At 49.3% G+C, this 23,611-nt stretch overlaps 1 protein-coding gene across 3 annotated transcripts in view; it reads right to left on the bottom strand.

Annotated features, from left to right (window-relative positions):
• The window catches only part of CFDP1 (craniofacial development protein 1), a 66,759-nt gene that overhangs the window by 4,759 nt on the left and 38,389 nt on the right, over positions 1-23,611 (bottom strand). The window contains exon 6 of one of the 3 annotated variants that reach the window (XM_055818556.1): positions 1,494-1,652. In XM_055818556.1, coding sequence (XP_055674531.1) covers positions 1,494-1,652 — 159 coding nt within the window. Of the gene's footprint in view, positions 1-1,493; positions 1,653-15,505; positions 15,753-23,611 lie in introns of those variants that run through there. The other 2 variants (XM_055818560.1, XM_055818557.1) reach the window with 2 other exon arrangements.

Here is a 23,611-nt window from a genome sequence, read left to right as displayed (position 1 = left end):
TCTGGGATGTGTACAGTCCAGCTGAGAGTGATGGACCCTGATTCAGGCTGATCCCACTGGCTGGGGAAAGAGACAGTGTGTCCCAGCAACCAGCAGGAGATGGTCTGGGTTTTGACAGTGGAGCAGTGAAGAGCAGAGCAGTGAAGGCCCAAAGCTGTTACCACACTTCGCAGCCACTCAGGACATCTGTGGAGGGCAAATTCTCACTCCACAGCCATCGGAACAAGCCAGCCAGGTGCCACAGACAGAAACAGGACCCTTCCTTGGGGCCGGGTTCTCCCAAAGCAGCCTGCAGCTCCTGATGGGGCTTCACTGGAGAAGCTCACCCTCCTCCTCCTCCTCCGTCTCAGACAGAGCCTAGTACACAGCCTGGCACTGCCTCCAGGCTTGGGCCATTTCAGTGGAGAGACCTTGTGTACGGGGCCCTGACCGTAGCGTTTGCCACGCTGCAGACAGCATCGTCAGTGACCTGGTGCATGTGTGCTCTGCCACGCCTGTACGTGATGGGAATTGCTCAGCTCCTTGGATTTCAGGGGTCTCGGAGGAACACCTGCCCCCCACCAGCATCCCTACTGAATTGCTCTACTTGTTCAAGGGCAAGTGTCCAGGAACAAATCAGCGCAGATCTGATGGAGAAGGGGTGTTGTGGAAGGGTGCAAGACCAAACTGAAAAAACACAGCAGTTATAAAATACCTATTTGAAATACAAAATCCCAATCTGTTGGAATGCAGAAGCTCTTGCGTTTTTCCTGCAGAGTAAAAGAACAGCTTACAATAAAAATACATTTTACGAGCTGTCCACTAAGCCGGTTACGTTTTCCCAGAGCTTAGCAAAGCACTTGTAGTGGAAACGCCGCTTCTGATCTCATTATCCTTCCCTGCAGTGCATGTTATTAACTTTCTGTCTTATTTACAGCATCGCCATTTACTTTTATGATACTTCCATTAACTTCATTGGAGTGAACATTGCTTGATGCACACAATCAACGCCCAGTGCTGCCATAATCTTTAACGCACCTTGCCAGCTGTTCTGGGTTTGCATACATCTTTTTGCAAGAGCAGGGAGGACAGATGCAGCTGGAACATTGCATTTGAAGAATGGAATAAAAAACATGCCTCCCAGTTTAAGACTTTTTTAAAAACAAAACAAAACAGGGCAAAGGCAATCGTGTTTCCTTGTGGGGGTGTTGCACTGGACTGGTTCACCCTGCATCTGTGCCACTAGCAGGAGAGATGACAAAGCACAGCCAGACTCTACTTCAGCTGGACTTGAAGAACTCATGAGGTTGTTAGTAGAGAGCGACAGGTGCCTGCATAACTTACCTATCTCCCTGTGACAGCCAGAGCAGCTACTGGCTTTAGGTATCCTTAGAATAAATCCTGAAAAAATCCCACAGGTTTGTTGAATTCTCTCCGTAATAAGTGATGGGGTTCCTACATGCATAGAAAGTGGTGGGAAATGCTGTACTACTATTAGTTGAAGTCCCTCTTACCCGTCTTTCCCTCGGTTATGGATCGCTAGCTCCTCCACAATCCCCTCCTCCTCCTTGAAGTTCTCCCAGTCCAGTTTAGACTTCTCCAGTGTGCTCATCTTCTGCTTTTTGGAGCCAATCTTCCCCAGAAGGCTGCTCATACCACTTGGCCTCTTCACCCTGACAGAGATGAAGGAGCAAATGTTACTTAAATGCAGGGAGACAGCAATTAAAAACAGGGCTGAGAAACGTCACCCAGAAGAGTGGTGGCCTTGATGATGGTGAGCCAGTGCTGCTAAACAGATGGCCACCAACTTCAGGCAGCCTGCAGGCGGCAAGGTCACGCTTCCTGCAGATCCTGCTCCTCCGTTCCCCTGGAAGCAGCAGAGTTCATTACACACATATCTCAAGTGCTCGCTTTTTGTGAAAGGGCTTTTTCATTTATCTTCTTAGGAGAACAGAAAGCTTTCAGGCCAAAAGAGATCATTAAATCATCTAGTTTGACCCCTTGTATACACCAGGCCAAGCCATTCCACTGATCACCTCTGTGCTAAGCCCGGTTCTTTGTCTTCAGTTTAAAGTGTTTTCTGGATGGGATCCAGCCTCATTGCGTCACCAGCACTGACAACACATCTAGGAATTAACCATTTCATTGGTATTAACACGTCTGTTCTCAACTTGATTTTGTCTAGCTTTAGGTTCTGGTTGCTGCTGCTTATTCTAAATCTAAGAGTATTTTGGTGCAGGTCTCATTAGTAACGTACTCATACACCATAATGAACCTACATCTGAATATATTTTTTTTGACAGCTAGAGCTCTTTACACCTCTCATCGAAATGCATTTTGTCCCAGCCCGCACGTGATTTCTAAGGTTTTGTCTCCCTGCTTATGTTTCAACGCTCTTTGAAGATGGGGGTACCAGAACAACATGTAACCCACACCCTTCTACTCATCACAGATCTGTTTCTGTTCAAGGATTGCTTAAATCCCGTTAGTTACACCATCACACAACATGTCGAGTCCCAGTGCGCTTGCACTGTGACCCCACACCATCTCCCAAGCCCCTGCTTAGCAGGAAGACCACCTTGGTCCTTCATCTCCTTGTTCTCAGAGGACTGAAATCCCACCCGCGTGGCAGGGCCCCCGGATCTCCCCTCTACGCTGGGAAATGCACACACAGGGACTCGGGTCAGCCGGGTTGCCCTCGGAGGAAGACAATTCTCGGGGCTGGGAACCCATAAAACAAACTCGTATTAACCCTTCTTAAACCCCCCCCCAGGAGAGGGGGGGTGAACAGCATCCCATTGAACTCGGTGTTTACACACATTCCAGAGATAACTTCAGGTCTGCAGGGCCTTCGCCTCTGCAAGAAGCTGGAGAGGAAATGATTCTCGTTCCTGAGAGATGGAGGAATTTGGGGAGGGGGGGGCCGAGGAAGGCAGCCAGGTGAGCGTGGCAGATTGCTCTCCCTCGGTACTCTCCAAGCACGGTCCTGCCCAAGGGGTAGCTGTTCTTGGGAATGTATCCAAAGCTGTCCTTATCGGATCATTAGTGTGGTTTATGCTTCCATAATTTGCAAGCCTCTAAAGGAAAATAATTCCGCAGTTTATATGGAATTAAATCAAAGAAAATGACATCTTTGTAAGTCTCAGCCAGAAGATTCTCAATGCAAGAATGGCTGGCCATAGTCACTTTATCCCTGAACGTCTGATCAAGATGTCAACAGCCCTTCACATCACGATCACACAATAAAATCTTGATCCTCACTCAGGCTCCGATTCTCTCTTACTTTTCCAGACATGATGGCTTCGAGCATCCTTATCTGCAGGTAGCAAGAAAGTAGTGCAAGGGGGAAAAACGCGCAGAGGTGTTCTCAGCACAAAATAAAACTGGAGAGATTTGGCTCCTGCATCTGGCTATTCAGGACTACACACAAGCCTTGCACAACCACCAAACCCAGTATTACACGCGTGTTCAAGTTGCGAGGGAATGGGAGGAGAGGAGATATTACAAGTAAGAAGGCAAACCCAAACAAAATATTGGGCAAGCATTCCCCGTGGTGTTCCCTGCTGAGCAGCCGCCTGGGTGCCAGAGCCTGGTGCTCGTGCAGGGCAGCTCCTTGTGCTGCACTGGGAAGCCTTGGGATTTAGCAAGGGATTTAAAGATGCTCTGAGACAGATCTAGAGAAGTGCTACGGCTGATCCAGCTGGCAATGCTCCTCTCTTCCCAGCCTGGCAGGCAAAATGTGTTTAAATTAACACAAGGTATTATTCAGTAACACGTTTCTCCGAATACACTTAACTTTCCAGACATGCTTGTGCTTACACTTTTGCCTACCTTTGAAGTGGGAGAAGCAAGAGCGCTGAAGCAGAGGGTGCTGTCCCTTGTCCTTTGCTGTTTCCTAAATGTTTTTTGGGGCAAAGAACCCCAATGGCATAACCCATCTCCCTGTCCAAGGGCACTCACAGCTCACCTGCATCCCCAGCCACTGTATGGCTGTGCTACAGACAGACAGACGCTGCAAAAGACACAGCACACACCTGGAAAACCCACTTGTAGCTGTTGCAGGATCTTTCCTGGGTGTTAGGGGAATGCCTGCCCTGCAGAGCGACAAACAGGCTCAGAGGCAGGCTTGCACATGCCGAGGCTGATGCCTTTTTGGCTGAACCTCAGGCTGTTAGCTGCTGGTGGGGAAGAGCTGAGCTGGGACAGGGGCAACCAGCCAGGCTGGGCCACCGCACACGTCCCTGCACAAAGCGCAGACCAGGCCATGCTGACAGGCAACTGCCGTCCCCAAACGCCAGCGGAGGACATACATGAGGGAAGGGAACCAAAGGCAAGACGGTTCACGGCCAGAGGTGGAAGCAGAGGCAGTGCTGGCTTCACAGCAGGGGCAAGGGCTGCAGGTTAGACAAAGGGTGCTCATCACACATATTTTCTTCCATGGCAATTCCTGGCATAAATTAACATTTACATGCACACATCCATCTGTACCAGTGCTCAAGGCCTCTGTACCTCAGGAATATCCCTTAAAAGATGCAATTCACCCCATGTTTGAAGCTACGGAGTCTAGGTTATGAACATGGACCTCCATCAAGGGTTTCCAGATAGCCACCAGAGACTTGCAAACCAACAGTTCCTTCAAGGCAAGGGAACCTGATGAAAAAGGGCAGGCTATGTTGCACCCTTGTGTTGATGCCTACTCCAAAAATCCTGCCAATATCTGGTGTCAGCCCCATGCTGGAGACGGGCCCTGGGCTGGATGACCTAGCTCTGCTCCTGCCTGGACAATTCTGCGCTGTTTGCGGCAGGACCAAGCCTGGGCCAGGCAACGAGACAGGGCCAGGCACGGGCTGAAGGACATGTTCGAGTCTGCTGCCGAGTTTTCACTCCACGCTGAGCCTTTCATCACCCTGAATAAATCCAACAGCAAACCTGGGGGTGGGAATTCCTATGCTTGTGCCAAAATGAAGTAAATGAGAGACATTAAAGTCCAATTAAAAACTTGCTTGGCCTTAAATGCCTCATCTGTTTCAAAAGCAAGTAAAGGGGCCTGATTAATTGCATTCAGTGCCAACAAGAGGAATTATTACCCTTTTGTACTCATTAAGGGTATCTGCTGTGGCATCTTTAATCACTAAGGCATTTAAAAGAGAGAAAGTAATTTGCTAAGACATAATGGGTCCCGGGGATGAGGATCAGGACATTTGCTTATTTAGGACACAAAGACACGCTCTTACTTTTCACAATTAAAAAGCCCAGCCAAATTCAGCCCCTGAACCAGCAAATAAACGTGCTGGGGAGCTCTGCCTTGGTGGGGGGATCTCCCTGCCCCCATCTCATGTCTTCAGGACAAGGACTGTGCCCACGCATCACCCCATGCATGCCAAGGGCTCCCCGCTGTCCCACCCTAGCTGATCACGCTCTGTATTCCTGTCCTTAACAATAACGCTTCCCCCCATCTCAGAGCATGCTTGCAGGCTGACCGGGACCTTGGAGAATTGCTGCTCTACCAATGATAAAGTGTCACTGTCACATGTAATCCCTACTGGCTTGTAACGTGAAGGTCGGCAGCGTCTGGGAAATGCGTGCCTGCCTTCAAAGAGGCAGACTTCATCTCAAGCTTTATGAAGTAATCCTGAAGCAATAGCAAAACAGGGCTGCAAAGGTCTCACGGTGCATCCCACCAGCCAAAGCAAGATGCCTTCCTCTCCCACCCATCCAGAGGTGGGTGCTCTGAGGGCCTCCTGACACCAGCCCCACACGCACTAGAGGCTTCAGTACTTCATCAGCCTTTCACTTATGTAAGTTTTCCCCGATGACTAAATTTCCTTACTCACCCTATGACTTCTTATCTTCTTCCTAGTAGCTACTAAGAACAGATCATGCCCTCACTTTTCACAGCAGCCTTTTATGTCTTTGAAAGCTTTTCATATCACCCCTTGCTCAGCTTGCTCTTTCCTAGACTAAACAATCCTGAATCCTTTCAAGCTTTTCTCATTCCTCACGGTTGCCAGCCCTCTGACCACTCTTTGCTGCTCTCCCTGGACTCTCTGCTATTGGTCCACATCCTCCTCAAAACGCAGCATCCAAAACGGGAAAGAAAGGGCTCCAGCCGCAGCTTTACCGGCACTGGGAGCAGGAGGAATACTTCAGATGCCTTGTGAAGCATGCAACTCCTTACACGGCCTCCTATGACGTGTGCCTTTTTCACAACCGTGTGACAGCGTTGACTCACGTTGAGCCTGTGATTCACTGAGGTACGCGCCTGCTCCACTGCTGCCAAGCCAGTTATTTCCTTCCTTGATCTGTGCAGGCAATTACCGGTACCCAAAGGCAGAGCTCTGCACCCGTCCTCCTGCACTGCTCCTCCTGCTTGCCCTCGTGTTTCCCTCCACGCAGTGGATCTTGGATGCCTTGGCAAATCAGCCTCTCCTATTTGCAACACCCATGCTGCAGCTGTTGAAGAGTAACGCTGGGGAAAGTACCTCCCATCTTTGTGCAATACCTATGGAGACAATTCAGCAGCTGAAGCAGCACCAGTTGGCCAAACAAGATCAAGCTGATGGCCAGAAGCAGCCGGGACCAGCAGGGTCAGGCTGCAGGAGGAGCTGTGACAGTTCATGTTGTCCGACTCCAATGAACAAAGGGTGCCCGAAGGACACCCACCCACGTGTTGATCAAGGAGGCAGCAGCTTCCCCAGCTCAAGCCTGCCCTCCACCCTTGGGGACCACAAACCCTCTGCTGCTCTGTTTCTGCTGGCTCCATGGGAGCGTGCAGACCGCAAACCCTATGCTGCTTCCCTATCCACCTTGTATCATCCTCCTTCTTGTGGGTAGCAACTTCTGTAGCAGGAAGATTCTACTTCTGTCACCTACCAATACTTTTAAGAAAGGTTCAATTCGTAGGAAGGAAATGCTGAGCACAAAATAGGATGTTACTGATGCTTAGCTAACACCCCAACACTCCCCTACACCCCCTTCTTGTCATGTCACATTTTGGCGAAACAGCATAAGCAAATGCACTTAAGGGGACAGTTACGGATGTACACAAATCACAAATGAGATGCTTGTTTTCCCCCCTTTAATGAAAGGCAGCCCCCCTGAGCCCCTATCAGAGTGGCTAATAGCCTGTTTTGTCAATGAGGGTCTGGTGACAAAGTGGCTGCTGCAAGACTCGGACCAAGAAGCACGTTCTTGTAGATGATGCTGATTCCACCAATGCATCCTGCCCACCCTGCAGCTATGTGGTGCAGGAGACAAGCCAACAGAGTGGGGCATTTTCTCTGGCCTCATTGCAGGCTCTTGCACCTCCCAGAGCAGAGACAATTTGGTGCTGGGCAGTCTATCACCTTCCAGAATACACCTATAAGATCTAGTGACTCTCCAGGAGGCACTGCAGAGCAACCTTTCTTTTTGCAGAAATAAAAGCTGGATGTACAGAGATGACATGACTTCTTCAAAAGGAAATCTTGCAAAGCCAGGAAAGACCTCATATCGCCTGCTCCAGCCTTTGTACACAGATTATCAAAAAAATCACCTTTACCATTTACTATTAAAAAAGGCAGGTTACACCTACAACCTAAAAAGCCCACCTTCAAGGAAGGTTCAGAACTAGGACGGGTAGTTTTTGCTGTGCGTTAGATGATGAGACTACTGCAATGGCCAAGGGTGCTTATGCTGTCTGGCACAAGAGGAAAAGCAGGAGGCATCTGCTCGCAGGTCTTCTTCAGCATGGCTGAACTGCTTTGCAAATCTTCAGGCAGAAGAACCCAACTCAAACATAAGCTGCAACACAAACTGCCTCTCTGCAACCCAGAGCAGCATGTCAGATCCCACGATCAGAGTAGCATGCTGGTGAGTAAATGCCACCCAGTGCAGAAATCCAGCATCTCAGGCCACGCAGTCCTGGAAGTACCATGTTCACCATCAAGCCCTGGCTCTCCTGCGGCCCCTCTCCTGCCTGCCTCCCTTCCCCACTGCACCCTGCAGTATTTATTTGCAGCACAGTGATGGCAGCTCTATTCCTGTCACCCCAAGCACTTCGATGTCAGGGATGCAGGTGAGAAGCTCTGCCGCTCCAAGAGAAGAGCACGAGGTTTTTGTAAATAGTAATATCTACTCCTGCCACGAACTGCCGTAAAGCTGAATAGTTTCCTTAATGGCAGGAAATGGTTCTCATACAAACTAACCACAGCTGGGCAACTGATGCAGCCAATAAATACTTTAATTTTAATAAAGTGGAAGATTCCTGCCCAGCACACCACAGATCACCTGCCCGGCCGTCCTTCCTTCAAACAACAACATGCATGGGTGTGCGAGAGACACTGCATGAGCAGGAGGTATGCAGAGACCTGCCTGGTGGCCCGTGTGCCAGCTCTGCCGTTCACTCCCAGCCTCTCCAGCCAGTCTGCCTCGACAGAGGAGCGAAAACGCTGGTGGGGAGGAAGAAAGGCACGTGGCAGGAAGGGAAGCATGGTGCCATCTGCTCCGCAAGGTCAGGGTGGTCTGGCTGGACACAAAATGATCGTGCCCCCAGTACTGCCAAATTGCAGGAACCTTCCCCAGGCTGATAAAACAGGCTTTCCTCTTCAGACCCTAAAACCAACCAGCTCTTCCCATCCCTCACCCTGCATCAGCGGGCAAGGACAGAAAAATCTCCCAGGTGAAACCCAACTGCATTTCTGGGGTTTTTTTTGTCTCCCCTACTCGGCATTATTTCCCAAAAGGGCACTTGGATGGATGCAGAGAGCAGCCCAGCTTGTTATCAGCCCTGCCTGTTATAACAGGTATTTAAAAAAAAACACAAACAAGAAAGGCTCCCCAACGCCAAACAAACAAACATTGAAATTCCAGGTGGAAAAGAAAAAAAATCACAAAAACAAGCAAGGAGGAAATGAAGATAAAAGCAGGGTGGATGCTGCTGGAGGGCTGGCAGGGTGGTGATGATCCTGTTTGGAGGGCAGCACCCAGGACTGAGTAAACGCAGGCAGGCTGGCAGGGAGAGGACTGGGCTGGACTGGGCAGCACCGTCTGAGGAACTCGCTGCCAACTCAGATAGTGGCGCCTGTCCTGTCCATACGCTCTGCTTCCTGAGCTGGTAGCAGATACTCAGCATTTACACCCTAAAGCATGCATAAACTGAGCCAAAGAACGTGCCAGAAACGCTCTAGGAGTAGCACTGATTTTCGAGGCAGGGTTACGAGCCCATATCTTCGTAGTGAGGATTGCAAAGCTTCTTGCACTCTGAAGAGTGACACGCACCAAACCACCATGGAAAAGCAGCCACGAGTAGGGTGAACCCCATCGGGTGGTGCTACAGGGCACAGCAGAGCAGGCACCTATGTCCAAAGGTAGCAAGAGACACAAGTCCATTGGGAGAATGCAGCCTGCGATCCTGCTAACAAACCGGGGCACGCTTACTTCTGCTGCACGGAGAGCATCGCGGGCTGGAGCAGTCAGCAGCTCCCGGTGAAAATACTCGGAATGCACTTTACCCCTGCAGAAGGTGACTGATCTGACTGCAGCAAGGCCAGCCTGAAGTACTTACAACAAACAAGGAAATGTGGGGTTTAATCCGAGCCAACAGCAGGAGTTAACTCTTATCAGGCTTTTGTTCAGGCTTGCCAACCCCAGTTAACCCCGAGCTGTTTTGCCATCACTGCTGTTGCAACTCGACTAGCAAAACCTGAAGAGCTAAGCCAAGCCCCAGGTCCTCTCTGGTTTCTGATGTCACCCTGTAATCCCTGACACCTAAGGACAGCCTCACGGTGAAGACTCCTACAGGAACGCTGATGTTCGCAGCCTCTCTCCATTCCTAGGAAGTCTCTGCCACCGACTGTGCTGAGCGGAGCAGGTAATCCAAGATCACAGCACAAAGCACAACTATTGTTAAAATAAGCAACGTGTCAGACACGTACAGAAGATGTAACCTCTGAGGAAGCGATAGCTCTCCTTCCCACAACCAGGGTCTACGGGGAAAAGAGTTTAAGACAGAGATGAAAGGCACTGCCAGGCAAGGACAGCCAGACTGCTCACCCCGGCAGCCCAGCGATCGAAGCCTGGCAGAGATGACACGGTTTCCATCAGTGTGGAGAGGCAAGGGCAGACGCGACAGGCTAAATGCGTGACGCTGCCTTGGTGAGGGTTGCTGCTGGCAGTGGCAGAGCTTGCCACGGGCACTGTTGATTCGGGATGTATTTGTGTCTAAATATAGTCAGTGGGGGAACAGAGATTTGTCACAGGGGAAAAACATGTCACTCCCACCTCCCAGCAGCAGTGAGCAATGGCCCACCAAAGGGCAATGCTCCGCCATTCTAGCTACTGGATTTTTGCTGGATTCGTTATTAATCCAGCACGGTGAGTTTCTGTGTGACTTCACAAGTGCCTCACCTTCAGGAGGGAAGCGAGTGTCATGGTACCAACCTACGAACAGCAAAACCAACATGGCAGGCAGTGAATGGGCTTGTGGAGCATCACACCACGGGGTGCAGCAGAGATCCCAGTTAGCAACTTCTTTTCTGGTGCACTCTCCAAGACATACAAATACTGCACGCTCATCTCCATGTCACGAATTGTGCTTCATAGGCTGCTCTGAAGCGCAGGGCTGGAAAATCAGACCTAAGCGCCGACTTGCTCCCAAACAGGACAGTATAGATGTGGTACCACCTTGTCCTCCAGTCTGCTCCCCAAACTGGGGAACAATCCAGGTGTAAATACGCAGTTATTCTGCTCACACAATATAGTTATTCCAGGAATAAAACCAGACTTTGGTCTCCATGTACACCAAGAGGCAAATTTGCTGAGCAGGGGAGAGAGATGGGATGATTTGGCTCAGGAATGGCAGAGAGCAGCAGCAGTAACACAGCTGTGCAGGAGCTGGCCCTTCCTCAAGCAGGTCCCATCCCATAGCATCTAGGTCTGCACCCACCTCTCTGGAGGGCCTGGAGTCTCATTTAAGAGGCTCTGGAGGACATGCTCACCAAGAAGCACATCAGTCCTCAGGGAGCTGGCTGGCTCAGGCAGAGTCCCTGACCTGCTGGTCCCCTTATCAGCAGGAAGGGCTCATTAGGGAACGGACCAGAGCTTCCTGCTCAGGACCGAACCTTTTGTGTAGGGACTGCTGCCATGGAGAACCGCTTCCTAACAGCCAGAGGAAACAAAATATTTTCCTTGGGCCTCCGAGACAGGGGTGGTTGTCAACAAAATGAAGTTGCACTTGTGACGCTGGGCAGCGCATGCCATGCACGGGCTGTTACTGCAGGATAAAGGTACTCCCAGTAGCATCACTGCCTGCCCCCAGAGCTGGGGACAATTCAGAGTGGCATAAGGCCCCTCTGTACAGTGTAACTGCAGCTGCCCTCCAGGCTGTCCTGGCAGAACTATTTTAGCAAACACAAAATCTTGCATCCTTCTAATCAGTGTGACATTGTGCGGAGACCACGGCTCGCGCTGGCTCCCCTCCAGCCCGGAGCACAGACGGAGGCTGTTTCAGTAGCAGACTCTCCTAATGCAGCAGACCAGCCAATTACGTTACAATATCTGCGTAAGGAGCTCAACAGGAGCTTAATTGAAAGAGCTGTAGCATTCAAATGACTTTTGATACTATGAAGACATTAACGATTCCAACCCAGCACTAACCAGCCCTGTCTGATGCTCGGCTGATGGGTAAGGACCTGTAACACGGGGCTTGGTCTGCAGCCAAAGCTATGCCCGTTGGCCGAAGCTGCGGTGCTGTGCTAAATGCTGATGGAGCTGCCCCTTCCCAGTTGGAAGCTGCAGCGACTCCTCACGTGAGCTCTCCTCCACCCAGGGCATCCACACAATACAAAACAGACCTGCTCCTGCCACTGCAGGACTACATATGTGCACCAGAACTCCACAAACTGTTCTCACATGGACTAATTTGAACCTGCAAAGCACTATTTGCATCTATTTTTTTATTGAAAAATATCATGCATACTCTTCATATATGTATTTTATGTTGCTCTTGAGTTCTGTAAATGTTTTGCAATAACAAACGGGCCGGTTTCAGATGGATTTTGCTACATCAGCACAGAACCAGTACACCTACCCCACTCCAAGGTGGTGGGCTACATTTAATTTGGTATCTTAGTGCTGCCACCGAAAAGCAGCAAGAAATACCATCTATAAAGCCGTAACTGTCTGCACTGTATAGGGTGGGGGGAAGGTGCTCTGCTTCTACTATTCTCGTTCTTGAACCAATGCACAGAAATCAGCAAAAATGCACACACACAAACACACACACAAGTTGCCAGCGAGCTCACATGCCTAACATGGCTGAAAAGCATCTCACACCCCAACAGCAGGCGGAAAAAAAAAATAAAAATGAGAAGGCATGATGCTTTTGGTACCCACATCTAACATGCTGATGACCTGAAAGCTGCCAGAAGCTACTACAAGTCGGTAGCTGTGGCACATAGGATGCTTGCTGGGCTACGTCTTGGGTCACACGCTGGAGCATTTTAGAGTAACACCCTGTATTCCACCCATATTTAGCCATGGAAATAAGTGTGACTACTTTCAAACACTCTCCCTGACTTCACTGGGTTCAGCTGAGGCGTTTCAAATAAAACAATAATGACCACAGCTCTGGGCTGGGACCAAGCACAGACCATTTTTATCTTAAAAGGCATTTGTTTGAGAACATTCAGAGCTGCTAGAACCAACAGCACTAAAGCTATTTCACCGTGCAACCTTAAGAACGTTGACAGCTTTGTCTGCAAAACGACAGGGATTAACTGGTGACCAATCCTTAAAAAAAAAAAAGTAGTTAGAAAAAAAAGTGCTGGCAAACAGAGGAGAAATTCTTCCTCTCTTCTGAGGCTCACTCATTCCTCCTTTGTCTAACAGCAGATCTTTTGTTCAGGATTTCAGTTGTGAGCAGCCCCGAGGTACGCAGGGAATGTCTTCGTTATGACAAGCCCTCCAGACTGGTGCGCGGACTCAGTTTTAATCGGCAGAGAAACCACTCCAAATCATGCCAGAGAAGTACTGCTAATGGAATTGTTCCAGCGCTAAAGGGATTTCAAAGTGAATGAGTGTGGATGGTGGAGCAGCTGGTTGCGACTCCCAAGTTGCTCTTCACAGTGCGGTGTGTCACGCAAGGAGGATCTAACACCCTGAGGACCCTGGCCTTGAGAAAACAACACCCAGTGCCCACCCCCCCAGCAATGTGGAGTCCCTGGCTCTGTCCCTGTGATCTGTGGACAGTCCCAGTGTTCAATCCCGATTAGCTTCCCACTGTATCAGATCAATGTCAGGCTTTGATCAAAACGAGGTGAGAAAGGCAGGACAGAAGTAGGGAGGGACCTCCCTCCTCCCCTAGCAATTAATCTGACAGCTTTAAGAATAGTTCTGATTAAAACAAATACACTGTGTTCCACTGGCAAATGTTTGCAAAGCTCAGCAGCCCAGGACAGGCTAAAGTTCTCAGGATCTTAAGTCAGGGTGAACAAGCATCAGGGCTCCCTAGCACAAATGCATCACTACAATGAGCAACAAGCTCGAGCTCAGCAGAGCTGTTGCTTTGCAGTGCCATGCAAATTAATAAATAGCATGAATATAAATATATTATCTTCCAGCAGAAAGCCTGGCCTGGCAGTATGTGGGACTATGAGGGACAATACACATTTGGGCACTGCTACAAGCAGCCATAAAACCAGAATGAGGGTTTGATCACCTTTAATTGCTTTTGGGAAGTGTAACATCACTGGGGTATCCACCACAATTACCTTCCCTGTTCTATCCCAGATGAAGAGCCAAACAATCCAGATCAAAGAGGGTATTTCAGGGGGTAAGGAAAGGAGGGAAATGCCCGACAAGCTTTAAAGATGTTTGCCATATAAAACCTGAAGTCCAACCCATGAGAAAGCAGGCAATAAAAAGTTAACTGATGAGAGGATGTGCTTTTCTTCCACTGCAACTTTGTAAGGCTGGCGGCTGACAGAAAAAGCTCAGTGACAAACCAGAGGACAGTACTGAGAGCCCAAAATGTATGTAAGAGGAGAAAGTAAGATTATTCCATGTTGGGTTTTTTTTTCCCCACCAGGGCTTGGGCTTGACTGAAGCGTTTTAAATGCCTGGGGCTGGCAAGGCTACCTCGGAGTGCCTTCCAGCTTTGGCAGCAGCCACTTAGAAGAGCTGCCCTTCCTCTTCCCAGGGACCCATCTCACTGGAAATAGATTTCAGTTCCCCAGAGGAAGAAGATGGAAACAGCTGACTTCTCCCAGCCACAAGCTCAGTCATCACCTTCCAGCTGGAGGCGGGCAGAGGGGTAAGAGCACGGCTGCCCTTCCGCCCACGCAAAGCGGGAGGCTCCCAAACGCATTTTGCAGCTAACCTCCACCTACCAGAATCTGCTCGGGAAGCCAAAGCTCCCACTGAATGTGGGGACCGCAAGCCGGCAGGGCTCCCACTACCTCCAGCAGCCCCATGGCAGGGCTGGGCTTTTCATGACACATCATCTCTGGAATTCACTGGTGAGCATCCCACAGCCTCTGCTTGGTACGACGCCAGAGCTGTTTCTCAAATACTGCGTGACCTACCAGCTGCTGAGGGGAAAACAGCAAGGCATACATCATCCAGAGAGGAGACAAGATCAGCGGGCTGCTGCTGAATGAACAAATGCTTCACAAAACTCACTCCCGTAGTCTTGTGTTGGAGGGAGCAGGTTCAGGTCCCTGGCTCTCCGAGACAGCCTGCATGACCTTGGGCAGGTCATTTAGTCCCTTTGTAGCAATAGTCATTTGTAGCAAGACTTTTGTCTCAAGAGGCAGAGCGCTATACGCAGCAGCGCTGAGCAAGGCAGGCAGGCTGCCAGCTGAGGATTCAAACTCCTTCAGGGAACTGTAACAGTTACGCGGTAAACGCATTAACCATGGGAACAGCTTCCCAAAGGATGTGGTGGATCCCAAACTGTAAGTTTTCCCATTGCGAGTGGATGCCTCTTTCAAAAATGCAGGCTGTAACCACAAGCGCTCGCAGGGAGCTCTCAGGGAAACACCACGACCTCAGCCAAGGCAGGGGCTCAGACTAGGTGCCCGAACAGCCGCTTCTGACCTTCAAGCAACAAACCTATAAAATCCCTTTGCATCTTGCCACGGCAGTTCAAGCCTTTTTCTTGGCTGTGCTCATTTTCCACATCTCTGGCCAGCCCAGTTTTCAGCTGGTTCTGTGATCTGCCCCAGGCCAGCTAAATTCCCTTTGACCCAACCTGTTGAGAAATCCTCTAAATCTTGTCAACCCTCTAGCTGGTTTTTGTTTTGTTTTGTTGTTTTTTGTTTTGTTTTCTTTTTTTTTTTTTTCAATTACAAATCAGGTATCTTGGTGAAAGTTTCTCTGCCTCTTTGCTTCAGATTCTGTCCCCCCAGCACCAGTTTCTTGGTGAATCTCCCAGATGAGGACTAGTGAAAGCCTTCACAGCATGCAGTAGCCAATGACCCATGCTGCTAGAGACAGTTCCTTCACCATCCTGCCTAGTCTCGGTTCCTGGAGAGCACTCCGCGCCAACAGAGAGATTTGACTCTCACCCATAGCACAACCCCTCATCTTCTTTAACTTCACCTGTGACAACCGCATCGAGGGTCAAGGCTATCAGGCTCTGCCTTAGGAGCTGCTTCAGGCTACCCGACACACATACCGCAGCACGCTGAACGATGCTCAGCACCCAGTTACGTGTGTATTCAGAGTCCTCTCCTGTTGAACCAGATGCCTCAAGCTGCTCCAAAACACTTGGTGGTTTCCAGTGGAGAACAAGCCTGTGAACAATTTTGATGCATTTCAGATGCTACTGAAAATACATTTGAAGGGAAGAGAGATGTAGATGCATTGCTCCCTTGGATTAACGAGGCCCACAATCTCCTCTTGTCCCTTAAGGAGAGATAACACTTCATTTTACTGAAGTCCACCAAAACCAGCCTGTGCTTGTCAGGAAGCTGGAGCAACCAGGTGCTGTGCCCCCCTCCTGGCTACAAACCACGCCACAGGGCTCTCCAGCGCCAGGACCAGGCTCCACAAATAGTCAGGTGCAAGGAGGTCATGCTGAACATCCCAGGAGACCAGCAAGAAACCAGAAACCTTCTGCAGGAGCAAAATAACTCCCTTATCTCCCTCAACCACAATAATATTTGGATAGAGTGTTCTTGTCCGTATCTGGACTGTCATCTGCCGTTTCAGCAGCCCTGCTCCAAGGTCTCTAGTGACTCTCAGCTGATCCACGCGTGCACCTTGGTGGAAAGGGTTACTGTATCATACACAAAGTTGTCCCTCTTTTTCTTACCTCTTGGCATTACAACTTCTAGTTCTCTTCAGGGTCTGTAATCAGGGATATGAGGACCTGATTCATACCCAATAAAAAGTCATAGCCCCCTCCACGATATCTCTGCTACAGCGCTTCTCCTTCTGAGACTCTTTTCCTTCCATTAACCAACCTAAATGATCTCCGCGAGCAGAAAAGCCCAAGCAGGGTGAAGCCTTGCCAAGGGAAGAAACTCTCCCATTATTCTCATCCAAGAAAGTGGCACAAAGGAAAAAAGACCAGAAGGGATGGCTCGCATCCCTGGGTCATGGCAGAGAGCTGGAAAAGGCTCATCTCCAGGAGGACTGAGTGCCAGCACTTCTTTTTTTAACTTAGCCAGCAGCTGCAGAGTTTGAGCTTTATTAAAAGCCTATTTTGCCCTTGCTGCTGCAAAGGAAACCACCTCCCTCCTCTCCCCTCCCAAATAAAAGGCCAAAGTCTGCAGACAGATTCCCTGCAATGTCACCTTAGAAAAAGGTGGCAACTTGACCCATCTCAGGGGGACGTGCAGCACTGAGCAGCTTTACTTTCACTTCAGGATACAACAGAAATATACTGCTCCCACGGCTGATCCTTGCTTTGAGGCTTTATTGCAAGCAATACAACAAACCTCCGTTATTCTCTGATTACAAGTGTCTGGAGCAAGAAAGGAAGAGGTAGGCAGGGAAAACACGCTGGATTTTGAGGCTCTAGGCACCACTCATTACCCACTGTCTCCCACTTACTTTGTTTGCAGTGTTGCTCCATGCAGAAGCGTGGTCTCCTAGAGACACACACTGCGTGACAGGTCAGAAAGACCCCATTTAAATGCCCTTCCTACAATATATTTTACCAGAACACAAACAAGAGGCTGCGTTATTTGTCAGGTCAGAACAACAAGAGATGGAGAGCACTGAATTGGCTACCATTTACTAAACACTGTTCTCCCACAGCTATTCTAAGCCTACCTCAATTTATTGATTAATCTGCTGGATCAGTAATTTAGGCTATTTGATGGTTAGCATTTAGAAGCGTGTGTTTCTGGGAAGGCTGAAAACCTGCTTGTGATTTACAAAATTACTGTGGGGTCTCTAGTGGCTTGGGCATTTGTCAGAGGCAGGTGTTCTGCGTTAGCCATATTCTCCCTTCTCTCCCCACATCCATTTTTAATATCAGCAATGAAATACCAAATGCTCCTGCAGCATTTACTCTAAAACAGCAAAGCAAGCGTGAGTCTTGCCCCGCTGCCCATTTCTAGCCTGTTGCATCCATTACTTGTGATATTAAGGCTTTAGGATGATGTACATCAACTAACTGGGGTGGGGGAGAACGGAACCAGAAAGCATCCAAATAATCCGTGCTCCCACACACCCTGGGGAGGGTGCCCTGAGCCTCCCAGGACAAGGAGCATTCCTCCCCTGCATCCGTTCTTGTGGAGGACGGGGCCAGGGGCCAGCCTAGCTGAATAAACCAGGGCAGGATTTGAAGAGAGGAAGAGCAAGCCTGCCTCTGTTTGCAGCTAGCCCCTCCTTTCGCCCAGCCCTTTCTGACTCTGACCCCAAGCTGCTGCTATCTTTCAGGCCTGGGCTGCGATTCCCTCTGGAGTCTGTCAGCAGAGCTCTTTAAAATGGCAGTGGGAATCCTCGCTAAGCAATGGGACCAGCCATCCTTCCTCAAACACCGAGCACATCAGCTCCAAAACCCTCCCGGAGCTTGCAGCGTCTCTGCAAGGCAGGCAGCGAGCCTTGCTTCAGCTGGCTCTCAGCGTGGCCCATTTCATAACACAAAAGGAAGCCTGAATCCCTCAGGGCTCAGATTTTTTCCAAACTGAGTAAACACACGCAAACACACATTATTTGCATGCACAGCAACTGGGACAAAGGATCTGCGGCCAGGTAGGTGTCTAACTGGTGGTCCAGGCATGCGGTAACATGTATGCAATCCTAGAAATCTTGAGCTAAAAGACACTTATCTCTAGACTGACTCTGTGCTGCTTCCAAGTCTCGTTTCAAGATTAAAAAGCACCCTTTGTTGTTTGGAATATTACCATTTCAGAAAAAAACCCACCCCTGCTCGGACCCCCCACCCCAAAGGTTTGGTTTGTAACCCAAAACATTGGCGCCTTAATAGCAGCAGGTCAAAGCCCTCCAGTCATTAGGCAGATTATATTTAAGGGCCTTATGTGCAGCTGATCAGAGACTTATTCCTTAAAGGATTGAAACGGCAAGACAGCGCACCTCGGCAAGCAATCTCGTTTAATAGTCAATTAGCAGAGATGTGCTCTTCTGAGCTAAAATCACCGCAGACAAAAAAAATGCACCACCATCAGCTTTCCTCCACTTCTGCTATCAAGCCAGCTGATCCACTCTTTCAGCCCACTGTTAACTGGCAAGACTGGGATGCATCTAAAAGTCAGCCAGCAGTTTTATCTCAACCAAGACAGCAATACTCTCGATGCTACGAACTTTTTACTTTTTTTTGTTTAGACTAGAGGAGGACTGGATGGACTCAGAAGCCAAGAGAAAAATCCCAGCTTTTTCAATACTAAGCCTTGTCTCCAAGCATGTAATTAAACCAGGGTGAATTACAACCCCCCAACAGCAGTTCCCCTTGCAGATCTGCGCTGCCATGCATCTGGGAGAAGGAAACAGCTAACTAAAGGCAGATTTGCATAGTGTTGATGTTTTAGCACCAGCCAAATCACAGACAAGGGCAGGCCACCTACATCCAGCCACATGTTGCTAACAAGCAGCGCTGCGAACCAGAGCACACACCCCAGTTTCACAGGCAAACGGACACCAGTGTAACCAAGAGCACATGGGAGCTCTTCTCTAGAGCTGCCAACCCCAGTGTTCAAAAGCCATGAGTCAGCCTCCGCACCCCCTCCAGTCGAGGTTAGCTTAAAAGCTAGACACTGCAGAAAACGAAGAAAATCAGAACCAGTATTAATTTGCCTCCTAGTTTCTAAGCCTTAGGTTAAGCCAGCCAGAGCGGCTGTCCTTTCCTTCCCACAAAGAGAGGCAGAAACTTTCCTGCAAGCTGAGGTTCTTACCTGATCGCTTTCCCCCAGGACCTGAGCATTCGGAGGAAGATTTGCCAAATATTTTAAGACTTGGCAGTTCATTCAAAGCTAGCATCTCTCCCTCCCACAATCAATCAAATATGACACCGGGTGACTCGGGATTTGCAACAAGAGGCTTGTGCTAGCTGGTTACGAGTAGACGAGAGCTGTTGTCCACAGCCCAGCCCAGAGAGTCTGACGGAAAGGTTTATGCCACTGGTGCTCTTCACCGAGTCCAGTTTTTGGGGGTTTCAGCAGGGAGACTAAAGGCTTAAACCGTCCACAGGCTGTGAATGACCGTGTTGTGAGCACGGATCACGCCAACGACCCTCTAAAATCCTCTGTGCTGGAGGAGGTGCAGTGCGACGTCACACTGCAGAAAAACAGGGTTACTAGTGCAAACCTCCGAGAAGCAGCAAAAGCAGGGCCTGAAAGCTGCTGAGACTGGTACAGCAGCACTGACAGAACAGAAGCCCCAGAGATTTTTGGAAAAACAGTCCCCTGATGCAACGCGAGCAACTTGCGGATGCAGCAGAGGCAATGCAGAAGGTCTGTGCATCACGTTAGGGCTCCTCCTAGCTCGTGGGTTACCAGAAACATCCCTGCAGGCTGCAACCTACCCTGGGGACTCTAGATTTACTCTCCTGCCTTTAAGAGCGGGAAGAACACTAAAGATGCCCAAAGCCTGATAGCCAGTCTGGTGTCAATGTGCAAGGAGAAATCGAACCTTACTTTCTCCTCTTACCATTGCTGTGCTGACTCCGCACAAAGGTAATGGAAGCACAGCAAGACTGCCTGAATGCCCTTTTTTCAGCAGCAGAGCTAAACAAGGCCAATTCCGAATGGCAAAAGGCTGCGGAGTAAAGCTGCCACTAGAGACGATCGTTTTTCACAGTGTACCCTCGCCTGAACGCAGCAACACAAATAAATTGATGGAAGAAAAACTGGACAGCTCTTGCCATTTAAATATACGCCTAAAGGCACAGCTTAGAAGCAGGATTTTTATGTCATGAGCAAAAACCCCTTAGTTTTCTTCTCCCTCACAGCAAAATCCTACAGGAGCAACTCCCACGTGGGGTGACGCTTACCTGAGCGGACCCTGCCACGTTCAACTCCACAGAGAACAGAGCAGACAGGGAAAGCCTGCGTCGGTACAATCCCAAGTAGCCACTTCAGAAGGCAAGTGTTTATTTTACCTGGTTCCTCTGCTTTTATGAGTTTGAGGCAGAATTTCCCTGCTGGCTTCCTGACCTTGCACATCTGGTTGAGATGAAGGTGCGAAGCACCAAGCACCTCTTCCAAACTCAGGAGGAGCAAAGGACTGCTGGGGCACGAACACGTGAGCAGAGGGACCAAAGTGAGAGGTGCTGCTGGTTTATACCAGGAAAGGTGATCCAGAGGTATAACGCTCAGGGTTAAACCATCACAAGGAACGATGCTGAACTTCAAAAGAGGATAGACAAAACCCCTCAGCCCTCCACAGGTGTGAACAAGGCACTCTCTGGGGGTGAGAACAGCAGTACAAAGAGGTGAAGGATGAAGGAATGGATGATCTCCAGAGGTCCCTTCCAACCCTGACCATGCTGGGAAGCCACACAACAAATTTGGAGGCAGGGCTGAGGAGAGCTGGTATGTACTGGCTCCTAGCTACATCCAGCTACCAGGGTCACCTCCTCTTCACCTTGCGCTTCTTCCCTCCAGGCCCTGGGGCTGTTGCAACTAGATAAGCTAAAAAAGCACAGGAATCAAGGCACAGCAACAAAAATCCCTGATCTGGAGTAGGCGCACTGTTGAGTTACCTTCAAAGAAAGCTTTCTCAGCCAAGCTGCACATACAGGCAGCATACAATCCAAATAAAAAAAAAAAATCAGACAAATAACAAGAGGGCACTTTTAGCTGCAGGGTTTCCCCAAGGCCTTCACCCTTCATGGGTTGGCTGCACCCAGAGACACGAGGAAAACCCAAGGTGGCTTAGATCATGCGAGGAGCGGGATGCACAGATTCACTCCGTGTCCCCAAAGCAGGGCTGTGCCTGGGCTGCTTGGCGCTTCGAGCACCCTCCAGACACACTGCCTTAGTTTGGGCTGAAGCTCCCCACGTCCTCCTCACCCACATCACATGCATCTGGTGATACAGAGGGTGCTGGGTCTGGTGTGCCCAGCTCTCCCCCACACCCCCAAGTCTACTGATCATGAAGTCAGAGCTTTCTATGTCCAGTTAAGCTATTAGCAAAGCAAGCATCCCAAGACATGAGTTAAGTCTGTTATGCCACACACAACCAGCTGACCATCAAATTCCTTCAAAGCAGCTCCATCGCTTGTTTCAACCTGCCAGCGTAAAGATGAACGGCTGGCACGAGGACCTTACATATCGTTTCAGGCTGCTCTTGAGAAGGTTGTGTGGGAACTGTTCACACCCTTCTGAGCACACGCTGGTGTGAACGCAGTCTGTGTGCTACTCATTCCTACGATCATGCGGCTACAGCAAGGGGAGCATCTTTGTTCCTGCCACATGTGTCTGCCTTAAAGGGGACATGAAAGCTGCTGGCTTTGTTTTACACTGGGATCCATGCCTTTCTCCTCCCTTCCCACATTTTTAAATACAGACAGCTGGAAGCCCTTCTCCAAACTATTTTCCCCAGCTACTTTCTTTTTTTGTTTAGGATCATGTTAATCTGGTCCTCTCTGACTCTGCCAGATAATTTTCCGCAGATCTCAGGATAGTTATTTTTTGATTGAAGGGCTGGAGCACCACAAGGCTAATGAAGATATCCTTTCCCCAAAACCAGTTTGATAGTCAGTGGAGACAGCAAAAGCGAGTCACTACAGGAATCTTTCAAACCTTCTCGCATTACAAGCGGAGAGAAGAGTTCATCTTCCCCTTTGTTGTTCATGCCTAAAGCGTGCAAAGCCCCATATATTTAATTCCCACGTACGCTGCTCAGTCTCCTGCACTGCAAGCAAGGCTATGTCATGAGAACTCCAGCACAGCACATCCTTAGCCATCAATTTTGGGAACCGGGGCAGGGCTGTGGTAAGCAGCAGACCAAGAGGGACATGGTTTTATTCCCTGTAGGATCTCCACACACTCCCCTACCCCCACCCCACTCAGAGGAAGCAGCGGGGAAAAGAAGCATGTTAGGCGCTTCAGTCTTTGGTCTTTCTCATATCTGCAAATACAAGTTTCTTATTAAAAGATAAAGAAAAACCCCTTTCATCCTCTATGCCCCAACCTAATCTTTAAATACCTAGTGAAATATAAGTAATTGAGAGATGCTTTTAGCAGCTGTGGGCTCAGTCATCCCTTTCATGTACATAGACAGAAGCTGACTAGGACTAAGGGTTGCTTAACTTAAAACTGACAAAGTGTGATCGCCATGCCTGGCAATGAATATTAAAAGCAATGACAAGATTGACGTTATCTAGCTGCACTGTAGCTTCTATTTTTTTCTTATTTAAATGCTCCACTCCTTCAGTTCTTACTGCAAGGATCCGAGTCAGGAAAATACAGCTCAGGCTGACATCTTCCAGAAGTGCCTGCTAAAACCCAGCTTTCGGGGTGCCCAACTTAAGACACTTAAAAGGGCTCAGCTTACAAACCAACACGATTTCCTGAGAACACACATAAATAAAAACACTCCTCGCGTGTCATGTGCTGCACACACGTTCGAGACTTCAAAGCGGCACCGCTTGATTTTTCTAGATGTAGGGCAATGTTGCTAAACCACCTTCTTCACCTTTCAGCCAGCTCTGCTCCCTGCACAGTGACTGCATAGTTGCAGTAAGGAACTGGAGCTCTCCCACACGCTCCAGGGACCACGTTAACTATGGTTTCTGCTCCGAATGATGACAGATGTTTCCCTGAATGTGCAGAATTCATTTTTTCCCCCTAAAGAAATGTCTTAAAAGCTGCTAAGTGGCTCTAACTGAATGAGCAGTGGTTAAACAAGGGCATAAGACAGAACAAGCAAGTTGCCCGAACGCTTTCTCTCTTTAAATAGGAGGAGAAAGCACCATCGCCTGCACAGACTCGTACCAATGCCCAGACTGCTCTCACCACAAAATGTATACCTTGCTTCTAGCTCCAGCTCTTTTAATCACTGCTCACAGTTGCTTCTTGGTGGGCTGGGTTAAAGAGCACCTTCCCTCAACTGGGAGTAACGTCCTCGCACAGAAAACTAAAGGCGAAGGTCAAATGGTATCGTACACCATTCCCCCTAACCCAAAAGCTGTACTTCAGCTCTCACGTTCATCAGAGCCACCACGTGATCCCACCACAAC

The sequence above is a fragment of the Falco peregrinus genome, chromosome 14 (genome assembly GCF_023634155.1).
Source record: "Falco peregrinus isolate bFalPer1 chromosome 14, bFalPer1.pri, whole genome shotgun sequence".
NCBI lineage: Eukaryota > Metazoa > Chordata > Aves > Falconiformes > Falconidae > Falco > Falco peregrinus.
Note: the sequence above shows the minus strand (reverse complement) of the source record. Positions and strands in the feature narration are given on the sequence as shown.